The sequence below is a fragment of the Artemia franciscana genome, chromosome 19 (assembly GCF_032884065.1).
Source record: "Artemia franciscana chromosome 19, ASM3288406v1, whole genome shotgun sequence".
NCBI lineage: Eukaryota > Metazoa > Arthropoda > Branchiopoda > Anostraca > Artemiidae > Artemia > Artemia franciscana.
The window spans coordinates 27,296,587-27,314,443 of record NC_088881.1 but is presented as its reverse complement, the minus strand read 5'-3'; the positions used below and the strand labels follow the sequence as shown (position 1 = coordinate 27,314,443).

The window sequence follows — 17,857 nt, the reverse complement described above, 5'->3', positions numbered from 1 at the left end:
GGAAAAGAACTGAAAGGAAACCAAACATCTTCAAATAAAATAGGGGTATCTAAATATAAAAACAAATCTTATATAATTATATACAAAAAGAGAAAAGGTGTAACTACAAGTCACAGGGAGGAACTAACAACATTTAATGCTATTTTTGAAGAATAATGCAAACCTCTTAAATCTGGTATTGTATATTCAACAATTCCTACCGCAAACAAATTAATAAAGTACTCATTAATAAGGTAGATTAACGAAGCAAATAAAGTAAATAATTAAGGTAAATTAATTTCTTAGCAGTTGAATTTACTAGCAGGAAATAAGATTTTGAATAATTGAAAAAGATTTTGAATTATTGATCTAGATTTGCGTCTTACCTCTACTTACCTTTTTTTATTGTATATGTATTTCAACAAAGTAGAGACAAATATTGTCATAAAGTGAGACAAAATCCTAACACAAAAAGAAACAAATAAATTTTCTTATATCTGCGAAAGGAAAGACTTTCAGCCCCGTGTAAGTATTGTAACAACTGTCGAAACAATTTTGCATTTAAAATGAAGACCCTTATCTTGTAAGAGCCCTAATTAGGGAATCTGGCGTCACCCCCCCCCCCCCTTGGAAAATTCCCCCATGCGCAAAATTGAACAGCCAGAGAAAGTAATAACAGATGCCTAAAAAATTCGATTAAATAACCCAAAGGACCGGATATCAAAAATTTTAGGACAGGGACTGGTCTCCAATATTTTTGACTTATAAAAAGGACTAAAATACTCGATTTCCGATCAAACGAGAATCCTCCAAAGTTTCTACGACCACGAGGGGGAGGTTGGGGATGAAAAAGGGACAGCCCCCCTCCTATGCGAAACAGATTCTGCAAATTTTGGGGTTTAATATTACTCTTTACTTTCATAGTAATAGCGTAGACCAGAAATATTCCCAAAAATCAAGTGGGATTAAATATCAATTTCTACATCCACCCCACCTCCCCTATCTCCTTAGAACTAATTCTGTATTTACCTGAAGGCTCAATGGGAATTAGGATGTTTTGGCATTAAAATACAGCATTTGAGGCACCTGACCCCTTCCTAACAACAGTAAGCAATGGCTTGGGAGGGGGTAGTTGCCCTCTGATTACTTTTAAGTCTTCAAAAAAGGCACTGGAACTTACAATTTCCAATTGAATGAGCCCCCTCCTAAGTTTATACGGCATACCTTCTAGCGCTTCCCCTGTGGGCTAGAAGGGGGGGGGGGGGAGATCAAACCTGGAGGCATGGTTATTTGACCTTGAGTTATTTTGAACAAAATGGTTATCTCAAAATTTTTATCGGATATGTTCAGGGAAAAAAAGGTGTGGGCTGTAGCTTGTTGCCCTCCAATCACTCTCAAATATTTAAAAAGCTATAAGAACTTTTAATTTGCAATTGAATAATGTCCCTCCGAAGTTCATACGACCACCCCTTCCATATGAAAGGTCTCTGGGAAAAAAAGTAATAATATATTAGACCCTTATCGCTCTTTACTATAGGCAACCCTATAGCATCACATCTGACTCAGTTAGGTCAGTAAAACTTTTAATATTCCCTCTAATGAACATTCAAATTATGGAAGGGGATTATGGTGCCGTGGAGAAAAATTTTCTACGGGAGAAACACCTAGACTCTCTGATTCGGGAATCTACCACACCAGAATATAAAACGAGGATAATTTAACCTAAACTAAAGCAAATGAATAACAAAATTTCAAAAGTAATGTCTCTAGGATGACAGAGAAGTAAAGCTGATCCGTCACCACGCTGTATTGCCAACTTCATGGCTATTTTATTGGCCTCCCAGAGTTGAAAATATTCAAACTTTTATCAGCCAATACGGCTTTAAAATTGATATGTTTGTTCTTGTTTTTTTTTTTTTTTTGCCAATCTCTGTTGTTGTTTTTTTCGATATACTCTAAACAATACGAAAAGGATTGAGCCAATGTCGACGAATCTCGAGACGGATACTTTAATTGAAAACTTTTTTTTAATCCGGGCCTGAAAAGAACTAAAATAAAAGGATAGAAACTCGTTTAAGGCTTATTTAAATTCCATTCATTTGAATAACGCTTGAATTTTACTTCACTCGTCTGGTGTATTTCTGGCTAATTTATAAAAAAATTACAATTTGTTCAGGCTTTTCTTGAGGTCAACAAAACATACATAAGTGCTTGAAAAAAAAAACACACATCAAGGCTTGTATAGATTTAGAGAGTAAAGCTTGTCAAGTGCCCTCGTGTAGGGACACTTAATAAAGAACGATGTGAATTATATATATTTTATTTTTGTCACTCGTACAGAAAGGGGGATCATGGAAATTTAGAAGAGGGTTCATTGGATTGGACAATCATATGTTCTAGTGCTCTTTTTAAGAGTCAAAAGTAATTGATTAAAGAAAGATCCAATTGTCCAAAAATACAAAGAAAGAGGGAAAAAGAGAGACGGATAGAGAACGACAGAAGGGAAAGAGAAAATAAGAGAGAGAGAGAGAGAGAGAGAGAGAGAGAGAGAGAGAGAGAGAGAGAGAGAGAGAGAGAGAGAGAGAGAGAGAGAGAGAGAGAGAGAGAGAGAGAGAGAGTGAGAGAGAGTGAGAGAGAAAGAGAGAGAGAGAGAGAGAGAGAGAGAGAGAGAGAGAGAGAGAGAGAGAGAGAGAGAGAGAGGGAGAGACAGAAATAGGGAGATAGAGGGAAGAGCTTACCTTAGCAGTTTGTATAGCAAACTTGAAACTGAAAGTGAATACGCCACCAATATACGCAATCTCATACACTTGAAATTCTTTTGACTCATGCAGAGAAAGGCTAACTATTAAATTGTTCATGTCTTCAGGATCTACCCAAGACGCCATTTTATGCACATTTTCTGCAAAGAAAAATTACGTTTGAATTAAAGAAGATTCAACAGAATTTGATGACAATCAGCAAATTGAAAATGCATGTTTATCCCCCCCCAAAATATAGCATCAGCATATTTAATATCGTAGATATAACAACGGACACCGCAGAAAACTAACCTGGGTTAGAGGGGTAGAATAATGTCGCCAATCTTCAAGTGACTTCGAAGTATTTTGCTGTGGGGACTATATTGACACATTAGAAAATCAGTTGACCCCTTTGCAAAGAAACCTCCAAAGTAAAACCTACCAGGCTCATGGAATCGAAATTAACTACATTCATTTTATTTTATGTTTCTTCTCACTTGCATCGTATTTCTCTAACACTTAAATTTCAAATACAAGGATTCTGAATCCAAATTAGAAACGAAATAAATTATTATCGCGTCTAACCATATTTATACTAAAAATATATTTGTGTTTGAATTTCAAATACAGAAAAATACACAATAAATCGTTCCTTTCATTTTTGCTCCACTTAGTTTTCGAAGTTACACTCCGGATTAACAAGCACACCGATAAACAATCAAACAAGTGCACACCTCATTTTTGCTGGTTCTTTGGTTCCAAAATTCTTCAATATAATTTTCCAAATTTCCAGCTTGATTTATTTAGCTAATTCTTCAGTGCACACGAAACCAGAAACACGAATTCGCTGGCTTTTCGTCGCTGCCCGTGAATATTATTCATTCATTATTCATTATCAACGTGATAACACTATTACTTGAACATTATTCATTATCAACATTATAATTTTTGTTCCTCATCTATTTATCATTATCTCATTTCCTTTTCCATTTCATTAATATGTATTAAAGAAATATATATATATATATATATATATATATATATATATATATATATATATATATATATATATATATCATATTTCTTCCTCATTTCAACACTATTTTTATTTTAGGCCCCTTCAATTACGCAAAATGGCTGCAATAGCTCGAATGGTGAGCCTCTTCTCGACGATGAATGGTCTAATATACACACGGTGAGTTCTTGCCTGTTTTATTTATATTATTAAATAAAAAAACTATTTTTTTTAACTGAAAGTAAGGACCCACATTAAAACTTAAAACAAACAGAAATTACTCCGTGTATGAAAGGGGCTGCTCCCTTCTCAACGCCCCGCTCTTTACGCTAAAGTTTGACTCTTTCTCTCAATTCTTCTTTATTAAACAGTAAAAAACTTTAGCGTAAAGAGCAGGGCGTTGAGAAGGGAGCAGCCATTTCATACACGGAGTAATTTCTGTTCGTGAATTACCTCTGAATCAGAAAGGCCGTAAAATGAATAGTTGAAATCGAATAGTTGAAAATTCTCCTGTCCTTAAATGCAACCAATAGATTTCCGTTGGATCAAATAACAAAAACTTTGGGGTCAACATACAGAGTGCAGGGGAAACAAGGGTTGAAACTTTTGCCCCGGGAATATATAAGGTTTTCTGGAAGAGGTGGTAGTATAAACCTCAGAGGGGACACAAATGATTAGAAATTGAAATTTATAGTTCCCTTTTTAAGAGTTAAAAGTGATCTGATGGCAGCTAATTTGGTGATGGCAGCTAAGTTAGCTAATAATGTTGATAATGAGTAAAGTGATAATGAATAATGTATAATGTAGCTGTTAATAACTAATGTATAATATGATTTGGAGGATGGACGGAAACTGAACTAGAATTAGAACAAAGGCAGTGGAAATTAGAACAGGCTCGAAATTTAAGTCGGTATCACAGAGAAAAAAGGGAAGAAATGTGGCAGAAACGTACAAAAGGGGCCTCGCGACTCGCTCGTTCCCAGATATCCTAGATTTTCCCAAATTTTTGGGCAATTTTTATACAAATTATTAAGAAAATTCTTATTATTGGCTGTGACCACAAAAAAAAAGAATTTTTTGCTCACATGTCTTGGTGTGGATCCCACCTTCTCTTTTCAAATGTACTTGGACGACAACACGAGACGCTTTATGTCTAATTAAAAGTTGACCCTAAGAGAAAGATTATTCGTAAGCAAACGCTGAGAGTTAGATGCTTTCGATTTAAACAACTCTTTTTGAAGTAGCCTATTTTAGAATGATATCGTTCTTTTATCGTATTGTAAAAAGTTTAAAGACATTGAAAAATAATATGCACAATCAAGTGGAAGAAAGATTGTCCAGTGTTTCAATAAAGACTTTGAAGACACAGTGTGTCAAGAAAGATTGTCTAGTATCTCATACCCCATCAAGTAGGATGAGAAAAGTTGTCTTAAGTCAAATACTACAGGCAGTTAGTTTAAAATATCGTCATTGAAGTGGCCAGGGGGGGGATACAGAGAGGAGACTCTACCCATTAAAAAAAAATTGAATATCCATTTCGTCTATATAATGACTAAAAAAAATAATTTCATAGTTACCCCCCTCCTTAATTGGTTTTAACTATTCCCAAAACTGGATCCTGGTTACGCCCCTGAGTGACATATATCCACGGATACCAATTTAACATTATTATACGCTCATTCAAAAGTGCCAAACCAGCATTTTTAGGTCAAAATTAACTTAAATCGTAGCTAACAAAATATAATTCATATTACTTTTTGTATTTTTCTTCTTTCTGATGTACTCTTGACTGCAGTGGCATCAATAGGAGGGACAAGCGTCCCAAAGATTAAAAAAACTGCTTCCTTTCATATTTTCATCAAAAAATTTCATTCTTCAGTATTTTATTCTTACTGATATACTCTTGACTGCAGTGGCGTCAATTGGAGGGGCAGGGGGCAAGTGTCCCAAAGATTTAAAAACTGCTTCTTTTGATATTTTAATCAAAAATGCAATTTTTCGGTATTTTCAACGAAAACGTTGGTAAAGAAATAAAATCCCCCCTTCAGATTTTGTACAAATCCATTTTCCCTCTCCCTCGTCCAAATTATTTTCCTGAATTAATGCTACTAATTGAGAGTGCTCTAAAAAGTCAAAAACTAGCAAAAGTTAGTTGTCCGGATCTTCATTTTATATTAAAATCCTAGAAAGTACTAAAGTGTGACAGATTTTGAGGAATTAAAACAAATGAGTAGATACACATGAACTCAATCTCTAAGGCGGGGGGAGGAGCTATTTTCAAGCCCCCAAGTTCGTCAAAACAGCAAAATATCATCTTCTTGCCATAATTTTCCGGTTTTTAACGAAAATAGATCTTCCAGATCAATCTCAGGGGCACAGTATATCTTTATATCTACCTCTGTCCAAGATTCAAGGTTTACTTGGTCCTACAAATCCCATTGAAAATTTAACTCAATTCCCAAACTGTTCTGGAGATATTACAGATGCGGCACGTTAATAAAACGGTTAACATGGTTTCTCTTGTTCTAAAAACAGCTTCACTGCAAATAGATTTTAGTCCAATAGGGGCTAATAGAGCTCAAAATTTAAATAGATTCGACACCAGATCTTTAAATCCTTTCCCTTACATTCCTTCAAAATTTTCAGCTTGATCCCAAAAGCCCTAAGGATAAAGCAGATACGATATTTTCATCAGGCAGCAATACATAGTTTGTCTTGGTTTAGTACAATGCTAGTTAACCATGAATAGATCACGAGTCTCAGAAAGGGTTATAGTGCAAAAAAGCTAGGTGAATCGAAAAAATCCCTTCTCCCCCTGCTCCTTCTCAATAAGTATAAATTTCAGGCTAACTTGGTCCATATAAAATTCCCTGAAAGCTTTAACATGATATCTCAGGCCATTTCAGAAATATTGCTCATACGATAAGTTCATAGCTTCGTATTCAATAGTGTCTTTGGATTTACCTCGCTACAAAGTTGTAATTCCCAATGAAGATTCTAGTGCAAAGGCCATGAGATGCTTTGGAAACCATAAATTTAGCCAAATTCCAGCATTCAATTAAGCAACCATAAATTCCAGCACAAAATTTGAAGTCTCCTCCTCCTCCTCCCTTCACTACCTGAAATTGGAGCTACATTTCTAAAGCTGGTTTCAAGATATTGCAAATAAAGTTATTGTTACAGGTTAAATACGCATAGTGTTTTTAGATTTACCTCTGCCCCCTTCATCAAGTCAAAATTTGAGATTTATTTGACTCCACAGAACTTCCCAAAGTTTCGACTCAATTTCCCGAACCGATCTTGAGATTACCTGTACCCCCTTTTGTTAACCCTGGTATACAAATTTAGACAGTAAAATCATTCCCTATCTCAACCGTTAGACAAAAACGGACCGAGATGCAAGTGCCCCGGAGAACCTTGAAATAAGAAGAAATTTAAGCGACATTAGATTTTTTTTCACGAGTAGGCAAGTCAGATTTCTCTTAAACACAAAATTTGGCTTCACCTTTGTAACAATAACTTTTAAAGAATCTAATTTTAAATTAATTTATTCTAATACATATAGTATACAGAAATCGGTTATTAGTAGTGTAATGTTATTATTAGATGATTTTAGAAATTACAAGTTGATTTCAAAGTTGGTTTCGAAGTCACAAGTTGGTTTCAAAGGCATTTTGAGAACGTTTCTGCCAAAATACGTGTTCCAGGGCAATGTACACTGGACCGCTGATGGCAGATTAAATGGGAAGAGAAAGAACTGTCTGTAAGCGCCGATAATGTAGTAGCTAAAAAAAATACTGAGTTTGATTATACTGTATAAACTTATATACAATGACCTAGGTAAACTTAATTTCTTCCACTTTATATTACTACTTCACTGTAAATACTTTCGAATCTCACAAGGACTTAGATTACCAAAATTTTAGTAAATTCTAGGCAAAACCTAATTAATCCTTCGCTGTTCTCTCCCCAAAGTTTAAATTGGAAAACCTAATACCTCCTCCACCCAAAAAACAAGAAACTCCATGGAAGTTGTAACTTGATCTCCCTAGCCTTTTTTAAGATGGTGCAGATACACTATTTTGATACCCAGACAACGCTCTGAACTTTCTAGAGTTTCTGAACAAAACATAATATCTCCGAACTTAGATCCAATATCATTGGGCCTCCAGAAGGAGGGGTAGCACAAAAGGGTAAGTGAGGAAGGCTGGTTGCTCTCGCATTACTTTTGGCCTACATAAAAGGTGTTAGAACGTTGAATGTCCGATCGAATGAGCCCCTTACAAAGTTTCTATGATCATGAGACTTGACCAGCGCAAAAGTTTCAGTTCTTTCTTCAAGCCCAACGTGGTTGTATATGGAGGGGTGGGTTGGGGGGTTAAGGATTAGTTCTCAAGTTTCATCGTGGATCTTAAGCTCAAGCTTACCTTGTTTAGGGTTATTCTTCGTAATATTCAAAGAGTAAAGAAAGTTATAATAGTCCTTTGCTTCACCAATAGTTAATGATCTAGCACATGAAAGCATATACTCAAATATGCAGCTTTCCATTCCACTGTAAGAGTAGTTTAGCAGCTCTTTGGCATTGCCTCGTTCCAGTAGGTCAAATAGAAGGTCACTTGTTTGAGATTTATCAGGATTCAACACGAGGGCAGAGTGAGCTTCGGCGTTCTGTCCCAAGGCCAAACATGACCAAAATAAATTGCACCACAATGTTGACTGAAAAGAAATCTTTGGGAAAGATTTGGCCAGTGGCTACACTTTGGACAATATCATAAAGATTAGACATCAATAGTATATATATATATATTTATATATATATATATATACATATATATATATATATATATATATATATATATATATATAATATATATATATATATATATATATATATATATATATATATATATATATATATATATATATATATATATATATATATATATATATATATATATATATATATATATATATATATATATATATATATATATATATATATATATATATATATATATATATATATATATACATATATATATTTATATATATTAGATTTTATTTTTCCCTTTTTTCTTCCAAGACAATGGAATTCAATTCAGTGGATATTCAGTGGATTTTCAACGGAAGTCCTGGCCAATTGTAGAAAAAAGCCAAGACAGATTGTCCAGATCAAGACAATAATTTTACCCCCTTTGATGGCCGTTGTTACTGTCGTCGCCATGCTGTATTGCCAACTTCATGGCTATTTTATTGGCCTTCCAGAGTTGAAAATATTCAAACTTTTATCAGCCAATACGGCTTTAAAATTAATATGTTTGTTCTTGTTTTTTTTTTTTGCCGATCTCTGTTGTTGTTTTTTTTCGATATACTCTAAACAATACGAAAAGGATTGAACCAATGTCGACGAATGTCGAGACGGATACTTTAATTGAAAACTTTTTTCTTAATCCGGGCCTGAAAAGAAATAAAATAAAAGGATAGAAATTCGTTTAAGGCTTATTTAAATCCCATTAATTTAAATAACGCTTGAATTTTACTTCACTCGTCTGGTGTATTTCTGGCTAATTTATAAAAAATTACAATTTGTTCAGGCTTTTCTTGAGGTCAACAAAACAAACAGAAGTGCTTGAAAAAAAAAACACACATCAAGGCTTGTATAGATTTACAGAGTAAAGCTTGTCAAGTGCCCTCGTGTAGGGACCCTTAATAAAGAAAGATGTGAATTATATATATTTTATTTTTGTCACTCGTACAGAAAGGGGGATCATGGAAATTTAGAAGAGGGTTCATTGGATTGGAAAATCATATGTTCTAGTGCTCTTTTTAAGAGTCAAAAGTGATTGATTAAAGAAAGATCCAATTGTTCAAAAATACAAAGAAAGAGGGAGAAAGAGAGACGGATAGAGAACGACAGAAGGGAAAGAGAAAATAAGAGGGAGAGAGAGAGAGAGAGAGAAAGAGATAGAGAGAGAGAGAGAGAGAGAGAGAGTGAGAGAGAAAGAGAGAGAGAGACAGACAGACAGAAATGGGGAGATAGAGGGAAGAGCTTACCTTAGCAGTTTGTATAGCAAACTTGAAACTGAAAGTGAATACTCCACCAATATACGCAATCTCATACACTTGAAATTCTTTTGAGTCATGCAGAGAAAGGCTAACTATTAAATTGTTCATGTCTTCAGGATCTACCCAAGACGCCATTTTATGCACATTTTCTGCAAAGAAAAATTACGTTTGAATTAAAGAAGATTCAACAGAATTTGATGACAATCAGCAAATTGAAAATGCATGTTTATCCCCCAAAATATAGCATCAGCATATTTAATATCGTAGATATAACAACGGACACCGCAGAAAACTAACCTGGGTTAGAGGGGTAGAATAATGTTGCCAATCTTCAAGTGACTTCGAAGTATTTTGCTGTGGGGACTATATTGACACATTAAAAAATCAGTTGACCCCTTTGCAAAGAAACCTCCAAAGTAAAACCTACCAGGCTCATGGAATCAAAATTGACTACATTCATTTTATTTTATGTTTCTTCTCACTTGCATCGTATTTCTCTAACACTTAAATTCCAAATACAAGGATTCTGAATCCAAATTAGAAACAAAATAAATTATTATCGCGTCTAAGCATATTTATACTAAAAATATATTTGTGTTTGAATTTCAAATACAGAAAAATACACAATAAATCGTTCCTTTCATTTTTGCTCCACTTAGTTTTCGAAGTTACACTCCGGATAAACAAGCACACCAATAAACAATCAAACCAGTGCACACCTCATTTTTGCTGGTTCTTTGGTTCCAAAATTCTTCAATATAATTTTCCAAATTTCCAGCTTGATTTATTTAGCTGATTCTTCGGTGCACACGAAACCAGAAACATGAATTCGCTGGCTTTTCGTCGCTGCCCGTCACCATTGTTTTCGTCACCGTTATAACAGTTCCAAAATTCTTTAGTATAATTTTCCACATTTCCAGCTTGATTAGTTTAGCTGATTCTTCACTGTACACGAAACCAGAAACATGACTTCGCTGCCTTTTGGTTGCTGCCCCCTCGATCACGCCTTTGGCCCTTTCAAAAAACGAAAGATTACGACGTCCCCCTAAGCAACATTTCTTAAATTATATCTTCTAATAAAAATTTTGTCAATTTTTGCACAATTTACAAAACTTATAGTATATTTAAGAAGGATTTGCCCATTTATAAGATTCGTTCCAGACGATTTCACACTTCTATCTTAAGCCGTTGAGCTGCAACTCAGCGAACGGAAAAACAAATAGACGGACACTTTGATACAAAATGTCGATATATATATATATATATATATATATATATATATATATATATATATATATATATATATATATATATATATATATATATATATATATATACATATATATATACAGTACATTGCGTGTATGAGAACAGCTAACACTGCTGCCGTAACTGGTGTCTCGTACAAAAAATTAGGCTAAAAACAACAAAACACTTAAAAACTACTTTCCTGTATAGCACAAGGGCAAATTAACAAAGACATCTTTCATGTCATTAGGCCCCGACCCCCTCCTGGACCCGCCAGCGTACATATCCAGAAATTTTATTTGTACGATTTTTCTTAATTTTGATTGTCAGTCTGGAGTAAAATAATGACGAAGACAACACTGCCTTTCCACCACAAACGAAGAACCACACTTGGAAAACTACATTGAACTGATTTCCACTATCTTGAGATAATTTTCCCTACTGTTTTCTAAGTGTGTTCCTTCGTGTGTCAATCTGGAGTTTTCTGACATAGTTCAAAGCATTAGTTTCAAACCTCTAGTTTCAAACCATTAGTTTCAGACCCTCTCCCATTGAATTTTTTTTAACTTCTGAATAATGCTAAAAAAAACTAGTCCAAGTTATAAATCAAGGTGTATGTATAGTACATTGTGTGTGTGAAAACTGCTAAAAACAACAAAACACTTAAAAACGACTTTCCTCTATAATGACTTAAGGGCAAATTAACAAAGACTTGTTTCACTTCATTAGCAACTGGCTTTAATTGCAGGTACCTATAAATCTTATATAAATGCATAAATATGTACATAATATATCTTGCATGTAATATATTCACATACTTTTATATATCTTCATATAATTTCATATATCTACATACTATTACACATAATATATCTTACATGAATATGAAAAATATTCTTACGTCCAATAGCGTAGTCCTTTTTTTCGAGTTCATATATCCCCTTGTACTCATGAGTGACAGCGTTCCAGACATGGAGTTTGATGTCGTCAGTTAGTCCAAATATTAAAACGTCATCATTGGAAAAAGACACGATTTGGACAGTATCAACAAAAGACGCTGCTGACTTCCCTGATCTGAATATATATATAAAAATATTCAAATTACACATAATTTATTTAAAAAGTAAATACTTTATAATAAAAAGTGATAATGAATAATGTATAATGTAGCTGTTAATAACTAATGTATAATATGATTTGGAGGATGGACGGAAACTGAACTAGAATTAGAACAAAGGCAGTGGAAATTAGAACAGGCTCGAAATTTAAGTCGGTATCACAGAGAAAAAAAGGGAAGAAATGTGGCAGAAACGTACAAAAGGGGCCTCGCGACTCGCTCATCCCCAGATATCCTAGATTTTCCCAAATTTTTGGGCAATTTTTATACAAATTATTAAGAAAATTCTTATTATTGGCTGTGACCACAAAAAAAAAAGAATTTTTTGCTCACATGTCTTGGCGCGGATCCCACCGTCTCTTTTCAAATGTACTTGGACGACAACACGAGACGCTTTATGTCTAATTAAAAGTTGACCCTAAGAGAAAGATTATTCGCAAGCAAACGTTGAGAGTTAGATGCTTTCTATTTAAATAACTCTTTTTGAAGTAGCCTATTTTAGAATGATATCGTTCTTTTATCGTATTGTAAAAAATTTAAATTACGTAGAATGTTAAGACATTGAAAAATAATATGTACAGTCAAGTGGAAAAAAGATTGTCCAGTGTTTCAATAAAGACTGTTGAAGACACAGTGTGTCAAGAAAGATTGTTTAGTATCTCATACCCCATCAAGTAGGATGAGAAAAGTTATCTTAAATCAAATACTACAAGCAGCTAGTTTAAAATATCGTCATTGAAGTGGCCAGGGGGGGATTACAGAGAGGAGAACCTACCCATTAAAAAAAATTGAATATCCATTTTGTCTATATAATGACTAAAAAAAATAATTTCATAGTTACCCCCCTCCTTAATTGGTTTTAACTATTCCCAAAACTGGATTCTGGTTACGCCCCTGAGTGACATATATCCACGGATACCAATTTAACATTATTATACGCTTAATTAAAAGTGCCAAACCAGCATTTTTAGGTCAAAATTAACTTCAAATCGTAGCTAACAAAATGTAATTCATATTACTTTTTTGTATTTTTCTTCTTTCTGATGTACTCTTGACTGCAGTGGCATCAATAGGAGGGGCAAGCGTCCCAAAGATTAAAAAAAAACTGCTTCTTTTCATATTTTCATCAAAAAATTTCATTTTTCAGTATTTTATTCTTACTGATATACTCTTGACTGCAGTGGCATCAATTGGAGGGGCAGGGGGCAAGTGTCCCAAAGATTCAAAAAACTGCTTCTTTTGATATTTTAATCAAAAAATGCAATTTTTCGGTATTTTCAACGAAAACGTTGGAAAAGAAATAAAATCCCCCCTTCAGATTTTGTACAAATCCATTTTCCCTCTCCCTCGTCCAAATTATTTTCCTGAATTAATGCTAGTAATTGAGAGTGCTCTAAAAAGTCAAAAACTAGCAAAAGTTAGTTGTCCGGATCTTCATTTTATACTAAAATCCTAGAAAGTACTAAAGTGTGACAGATTTTGAGGAATTAAAAAAAATGAGTAGATACACATGAACTCAATCTCTAAGGCGGGGGGAGGAGCTATTTTCAAGCCCCCACAGCAAAATATCATCTTCTTGCCATAATTTTCCGGTTTTTAACGAAAAGAGATCTTCCAGATCAATCTCATGGGCACAGTATTTTACTACCTGTAGGGATTTTTTTTTTTTAAACAAAAGACTCAAATTACAACTGAAAAAGTAAGGAATCCTCCTTCAAAAAAATCACTCTCCATGTAAAAGTTTCAATTAAGCTAACTAACAACAATCAAAAATATTTCTATTAAAAATATCTTACTACCTGTAAAAATTTTTCTTTCAAACAAAAGACTCAAATTACAAATGAAAAAGTAACCAATCCTCCTTAAAAACACTTGAAAAACATATCTATTGAAAATCTCAACAAGAAAATATAAACAGGGGCGCCAATTCACGAAATTGTAGAGGGTTGCAAGGATTTTTTTTCCGATAGATATAAAGAAACATCAAAATCCAGAGGGGAATGATTACAAAAACAGGTGTTTTCAAATTTTAATTGGCAAATGGAGAGTTTCCTTCAACACAGACAAAAATTCTAAACTTTGGGGAGGAAAAACAAATCTAGTCCCTTTCCCCAATTGGCGGTCCAGGATACAAAGAACAAATTATTGTTACCAGTATTCTGCTCAGCTATATAGGAATACAGGTTCTATGAATTGAAATTGCCGACAAGATTTTTCTCAAGGTTTGTTCCCTTATGCGTTAGATGAGATGTTGTATATCACTCGCTTAAGTGCTCCAGGCATTAGACCTTCCCGAATCCTTCCAACTAGTGAGCCATAACTTAGCTCACTTAACACGGAAACTTGTAATAATTTCCCTAGTTTTATGAGCTGAATGCTTGATCCAAGAGCCATTTTAAATCACTCACCTAAGTGCTCCAGGCACTAGACCTTCCCATATCCTTCCAACTAGTGAGCCATAACTTAGCTCACAAAACCAGGGAACTTGTCCTACTTTCCCTGGTTTTATGAGTTGATTACCTGATCCAATAGCCATTGTAAATCACTCACCTATTTACTTCAGGCATTAGCCCTCCCCATATGCTTCCAACTAGTAAGCCACAGCTTAGCTCACTAAACACGGGAACTTCTACTAGTTTCCCTAGTTTTATGAGTTGAACGATTGATCCAAGAGTCATTGTAAATCACTCATCTATGTTCTCTAGGCATTAGACACCCCCCCCCATATCCTTCCAACTAGTGAGCCATAATTTAGCTCACAAAACACGGGAACTTGTCCTACTTTCCCTAGTTTTATGAGTTGATTGCTTGATCCAAAAGCCATTGTAAATCCATCACCTAAGTGCTCCAGGCACTAGACCTCCCCATATCCTTCCAACTAGTGAGCCATAACTTATCTCACAGAACATGGGAACTTGTCCTACTTTCCCTAGTTTTATGAGTTGATTGCTTGATCCAATAGCCATTGTAAATCACTCACCGATGTGCTGCAGGTATTAGACCTCCCCATATGCTTTCGACTAGTAAGCCACAGCTTACCTCACTAAACACGGGAATTTGTCCTACTTTCCCAAGTTTTATGAGTTGAACGATTGATCCGATTGCCACTGTAAGTCACTCACCTAAGTGCTCCAGGCATTAAATCTCCACATATCCTTCCAACTAGTGAGCCATAACTTAGCTCACAGAACACAAGAACTTGTCCTACTTTCCCTAGTCTTATGAGTTGATTGCTTGATCCAATAGCCATTGTAAATCACTCACCTATGTGCTCCAGGCATTATACCTCCCCATATGCTTCCAACTAGTAAGCCACAGCTAAGCTCACTAAAGACGAGAACTTCTACTAGTTTCCCTAGTTTTATGAGTTGAACGATTGATCCAAGAGTCATTATAAATCACTCACCTAAGTGCTCCAGGCATTAGACCTCCCCATATCCTTCCAACTAGTGAGCCATAACTTAGCTCACAAAACACGGGAACTTGTCCTACTTTCCCTAGTTTTATGAGTTGAACGCTTGATCCAAGAGCAATTGTAAAATATGCATCTTCCAAAGGAGACAAATAAGAATCAGCATGCCTTGGTGCGTTGCCTAAAAAAAAAGAAAAAGCTTTTAGCCTAAGTAAAACATTCCTGCCAGGCACAGGTACATATATTATAAGTGCGAACTCTTGCATGCAAAGACTTGTCTAAATCCAAACTACTTACAATAATGAGGAAGACTTGAATGAAGGTTGTTAGGTTTATTCCAAGCTGGACAATAAATGGACTATAATAGATATACGTAATACGTAAAGTATTATATTAATACTGACTCGCACATATGATGAAGGTTTTTTTTTGGGGGGGGGGCATATCATGAGCTCCGCAAGGGGATTTCTGTCTTTTAAGGGACCACGAGTCTTTCAAAGTACATCTAAGTTCCCCTTCTTTTTTTCAAGTCCCGTCTGAAACTAGTGTGAAATAAAACCACATCCAGAAATTTTCGGAACTACGGCTCGGGTTTATTCAAAGTTGGACTATAAATACTGGATGAGAAATATCCAAGCTTACAATTCCTTTTAATAGCTTTTGTGCGTCTTTCTCATCTTTTTATGCTATTAGTATTTGGTAGTTGATTTTATCTACTTTTTTTCTTTTGTATACCTGTTGGTAAAGACTGCCAGATATAAAGCCGAAATATCCAGAAATTTATACGCAAAAAAGTTATTTTTTTAATACAACGCTCTCAATTAGAATTTTTTTGCCATTTTTATAATTTCATGTCAGTTTAACTATAAATGGAAGGCCATTGTGGTCAAACAAATTGTTTTGCAATTTAAGAGAGAGGGGACCGAAAAAACCTCCAATTCAACAAATTAGAACATGCGAACTGAGACATTAGCCTATCACCAAAAATAGGGACTTACATATTTTATTTAAGTATTTTAAGAGCAAGTGTTTTTTTGGAACAAGCAATTGTATCAAACCAGTGGTCAACGAGTCTTGAAAGAGGGCTTATTGGAACGAAGATTTAACGGACACGGCATACACACTTTTCAAGACTTCGTCATGTTTGCACCTTGTATAAACAAACACACAGAGAATCAAGGAATAATAATCCTCCTCCCTTCTCAGCCGAATATACCTTTTTCCTACACTTCCCCCTCTCCCCTAAGACAGCCAGAAAATATTCCAACACTCCACAAACGATCAAACATAGTTAATACATTCATAGTTAAAAACTGGCTATTTCAACTGATGAGGAATGAGAAACCACTAGACAAGGCTATGTTGGAGCAGGGGGGGGGGGGCGTGGGGGGGCTAAACTTTTACGAAAACTTGCGGTCCGATCGTCTAATGTATTGGTTAAAAAAGCCTAAAGTGACATTTTTTCTAAATTTGAGCTCTTTCTCAAACCACAATCTCGAGTAACGAATCTGTCATTACGTACTCCATTGCTCCATTATCTATCCTCTCGTGCTCCAAACATTATACCAAGTACAGGGTTTACAGTGTAAGTCATCACTAGGCAGCTTTCCAAGTAATTTTGGGTTTCATGTTCAACTTATCGCGAAGTTTATAATAAACTTAAATCTTTAAGTTTGTAAAATGAAATATTACAGAAGCTAAAAAATGCTTAAATGTGCTGGGAGTTCACAACAATCGTTCTTACAAATGTTCAGTTGCAAGATTAAATACATTTAACACCATCCATTGGACAAAGAAAAGTGACATAACAGGAACTAAAATCAATTGTCAAAAATCCAAGCATGTCACTGCCTTGAGGCACCATTACTGAAGCACCTTTTAAAGCGTAAGTGGAAACACTAAAAAAAAAAAAAAAAAAAAAAAAAAAAAAAAAAAAAAAAAAAAAAAAAAAAAAACAATCACTCGTTCAGCACTGTCACAATTGCAGAAAAAAAAAGCAAAAAATAAAACAAAAAATAAACATATGTCCATGATTACTTGTCCAGGGAAAGTATCAAATTTAGTATTTTTGAAGATGATGGATCGAAACTTCCTTTTAGGGCAAAAAAAACTTCGGATTTGATGGCAAAATTTTAATCTAAATTGCACCGCTTATTGGGTGACTTTCCCCCGTTTCCAAAAATTATGCAAATACTCTTGTTGGGTGTCATTGCATGTCATCCACTTTATTACCAAATAAATGTAATTTGATTCTTTCTTATGAATCCACTTTTCGCTACTCT

General features: G+C 34.7%; 1 protein-coding gene across 1 annotated transcript in view; it reads right to left on the bottom strand.

The window, feature by feature from the left end:
* The window catches only part of LOC136039114 (uncharacterized), a 70,743-nt gene that overhangs the window by 44,112 nt on the left and 8,774 nt on the right, over positions 1-17,857 (bottom strand). The window contains exons 3-5 of the mRNA XM_065722599.1: positions 15,570-15,756; positions 11,948-12,120; positions 9,787-9,947 (exon numbers count right to left, since the gene is read on the bottom strand). Of these exons, the coding sequence (XP_065578671.1) occupies positions 9,787-9,947; positions 11,948-12,120; positions 15,570-15,756 (521 nt within the window). The remainder of the gene's footprint in view (positions 1-9,786; positions 9,948-11,947; positions 12,121-15,569; positions 15,757-17,857) is intronic.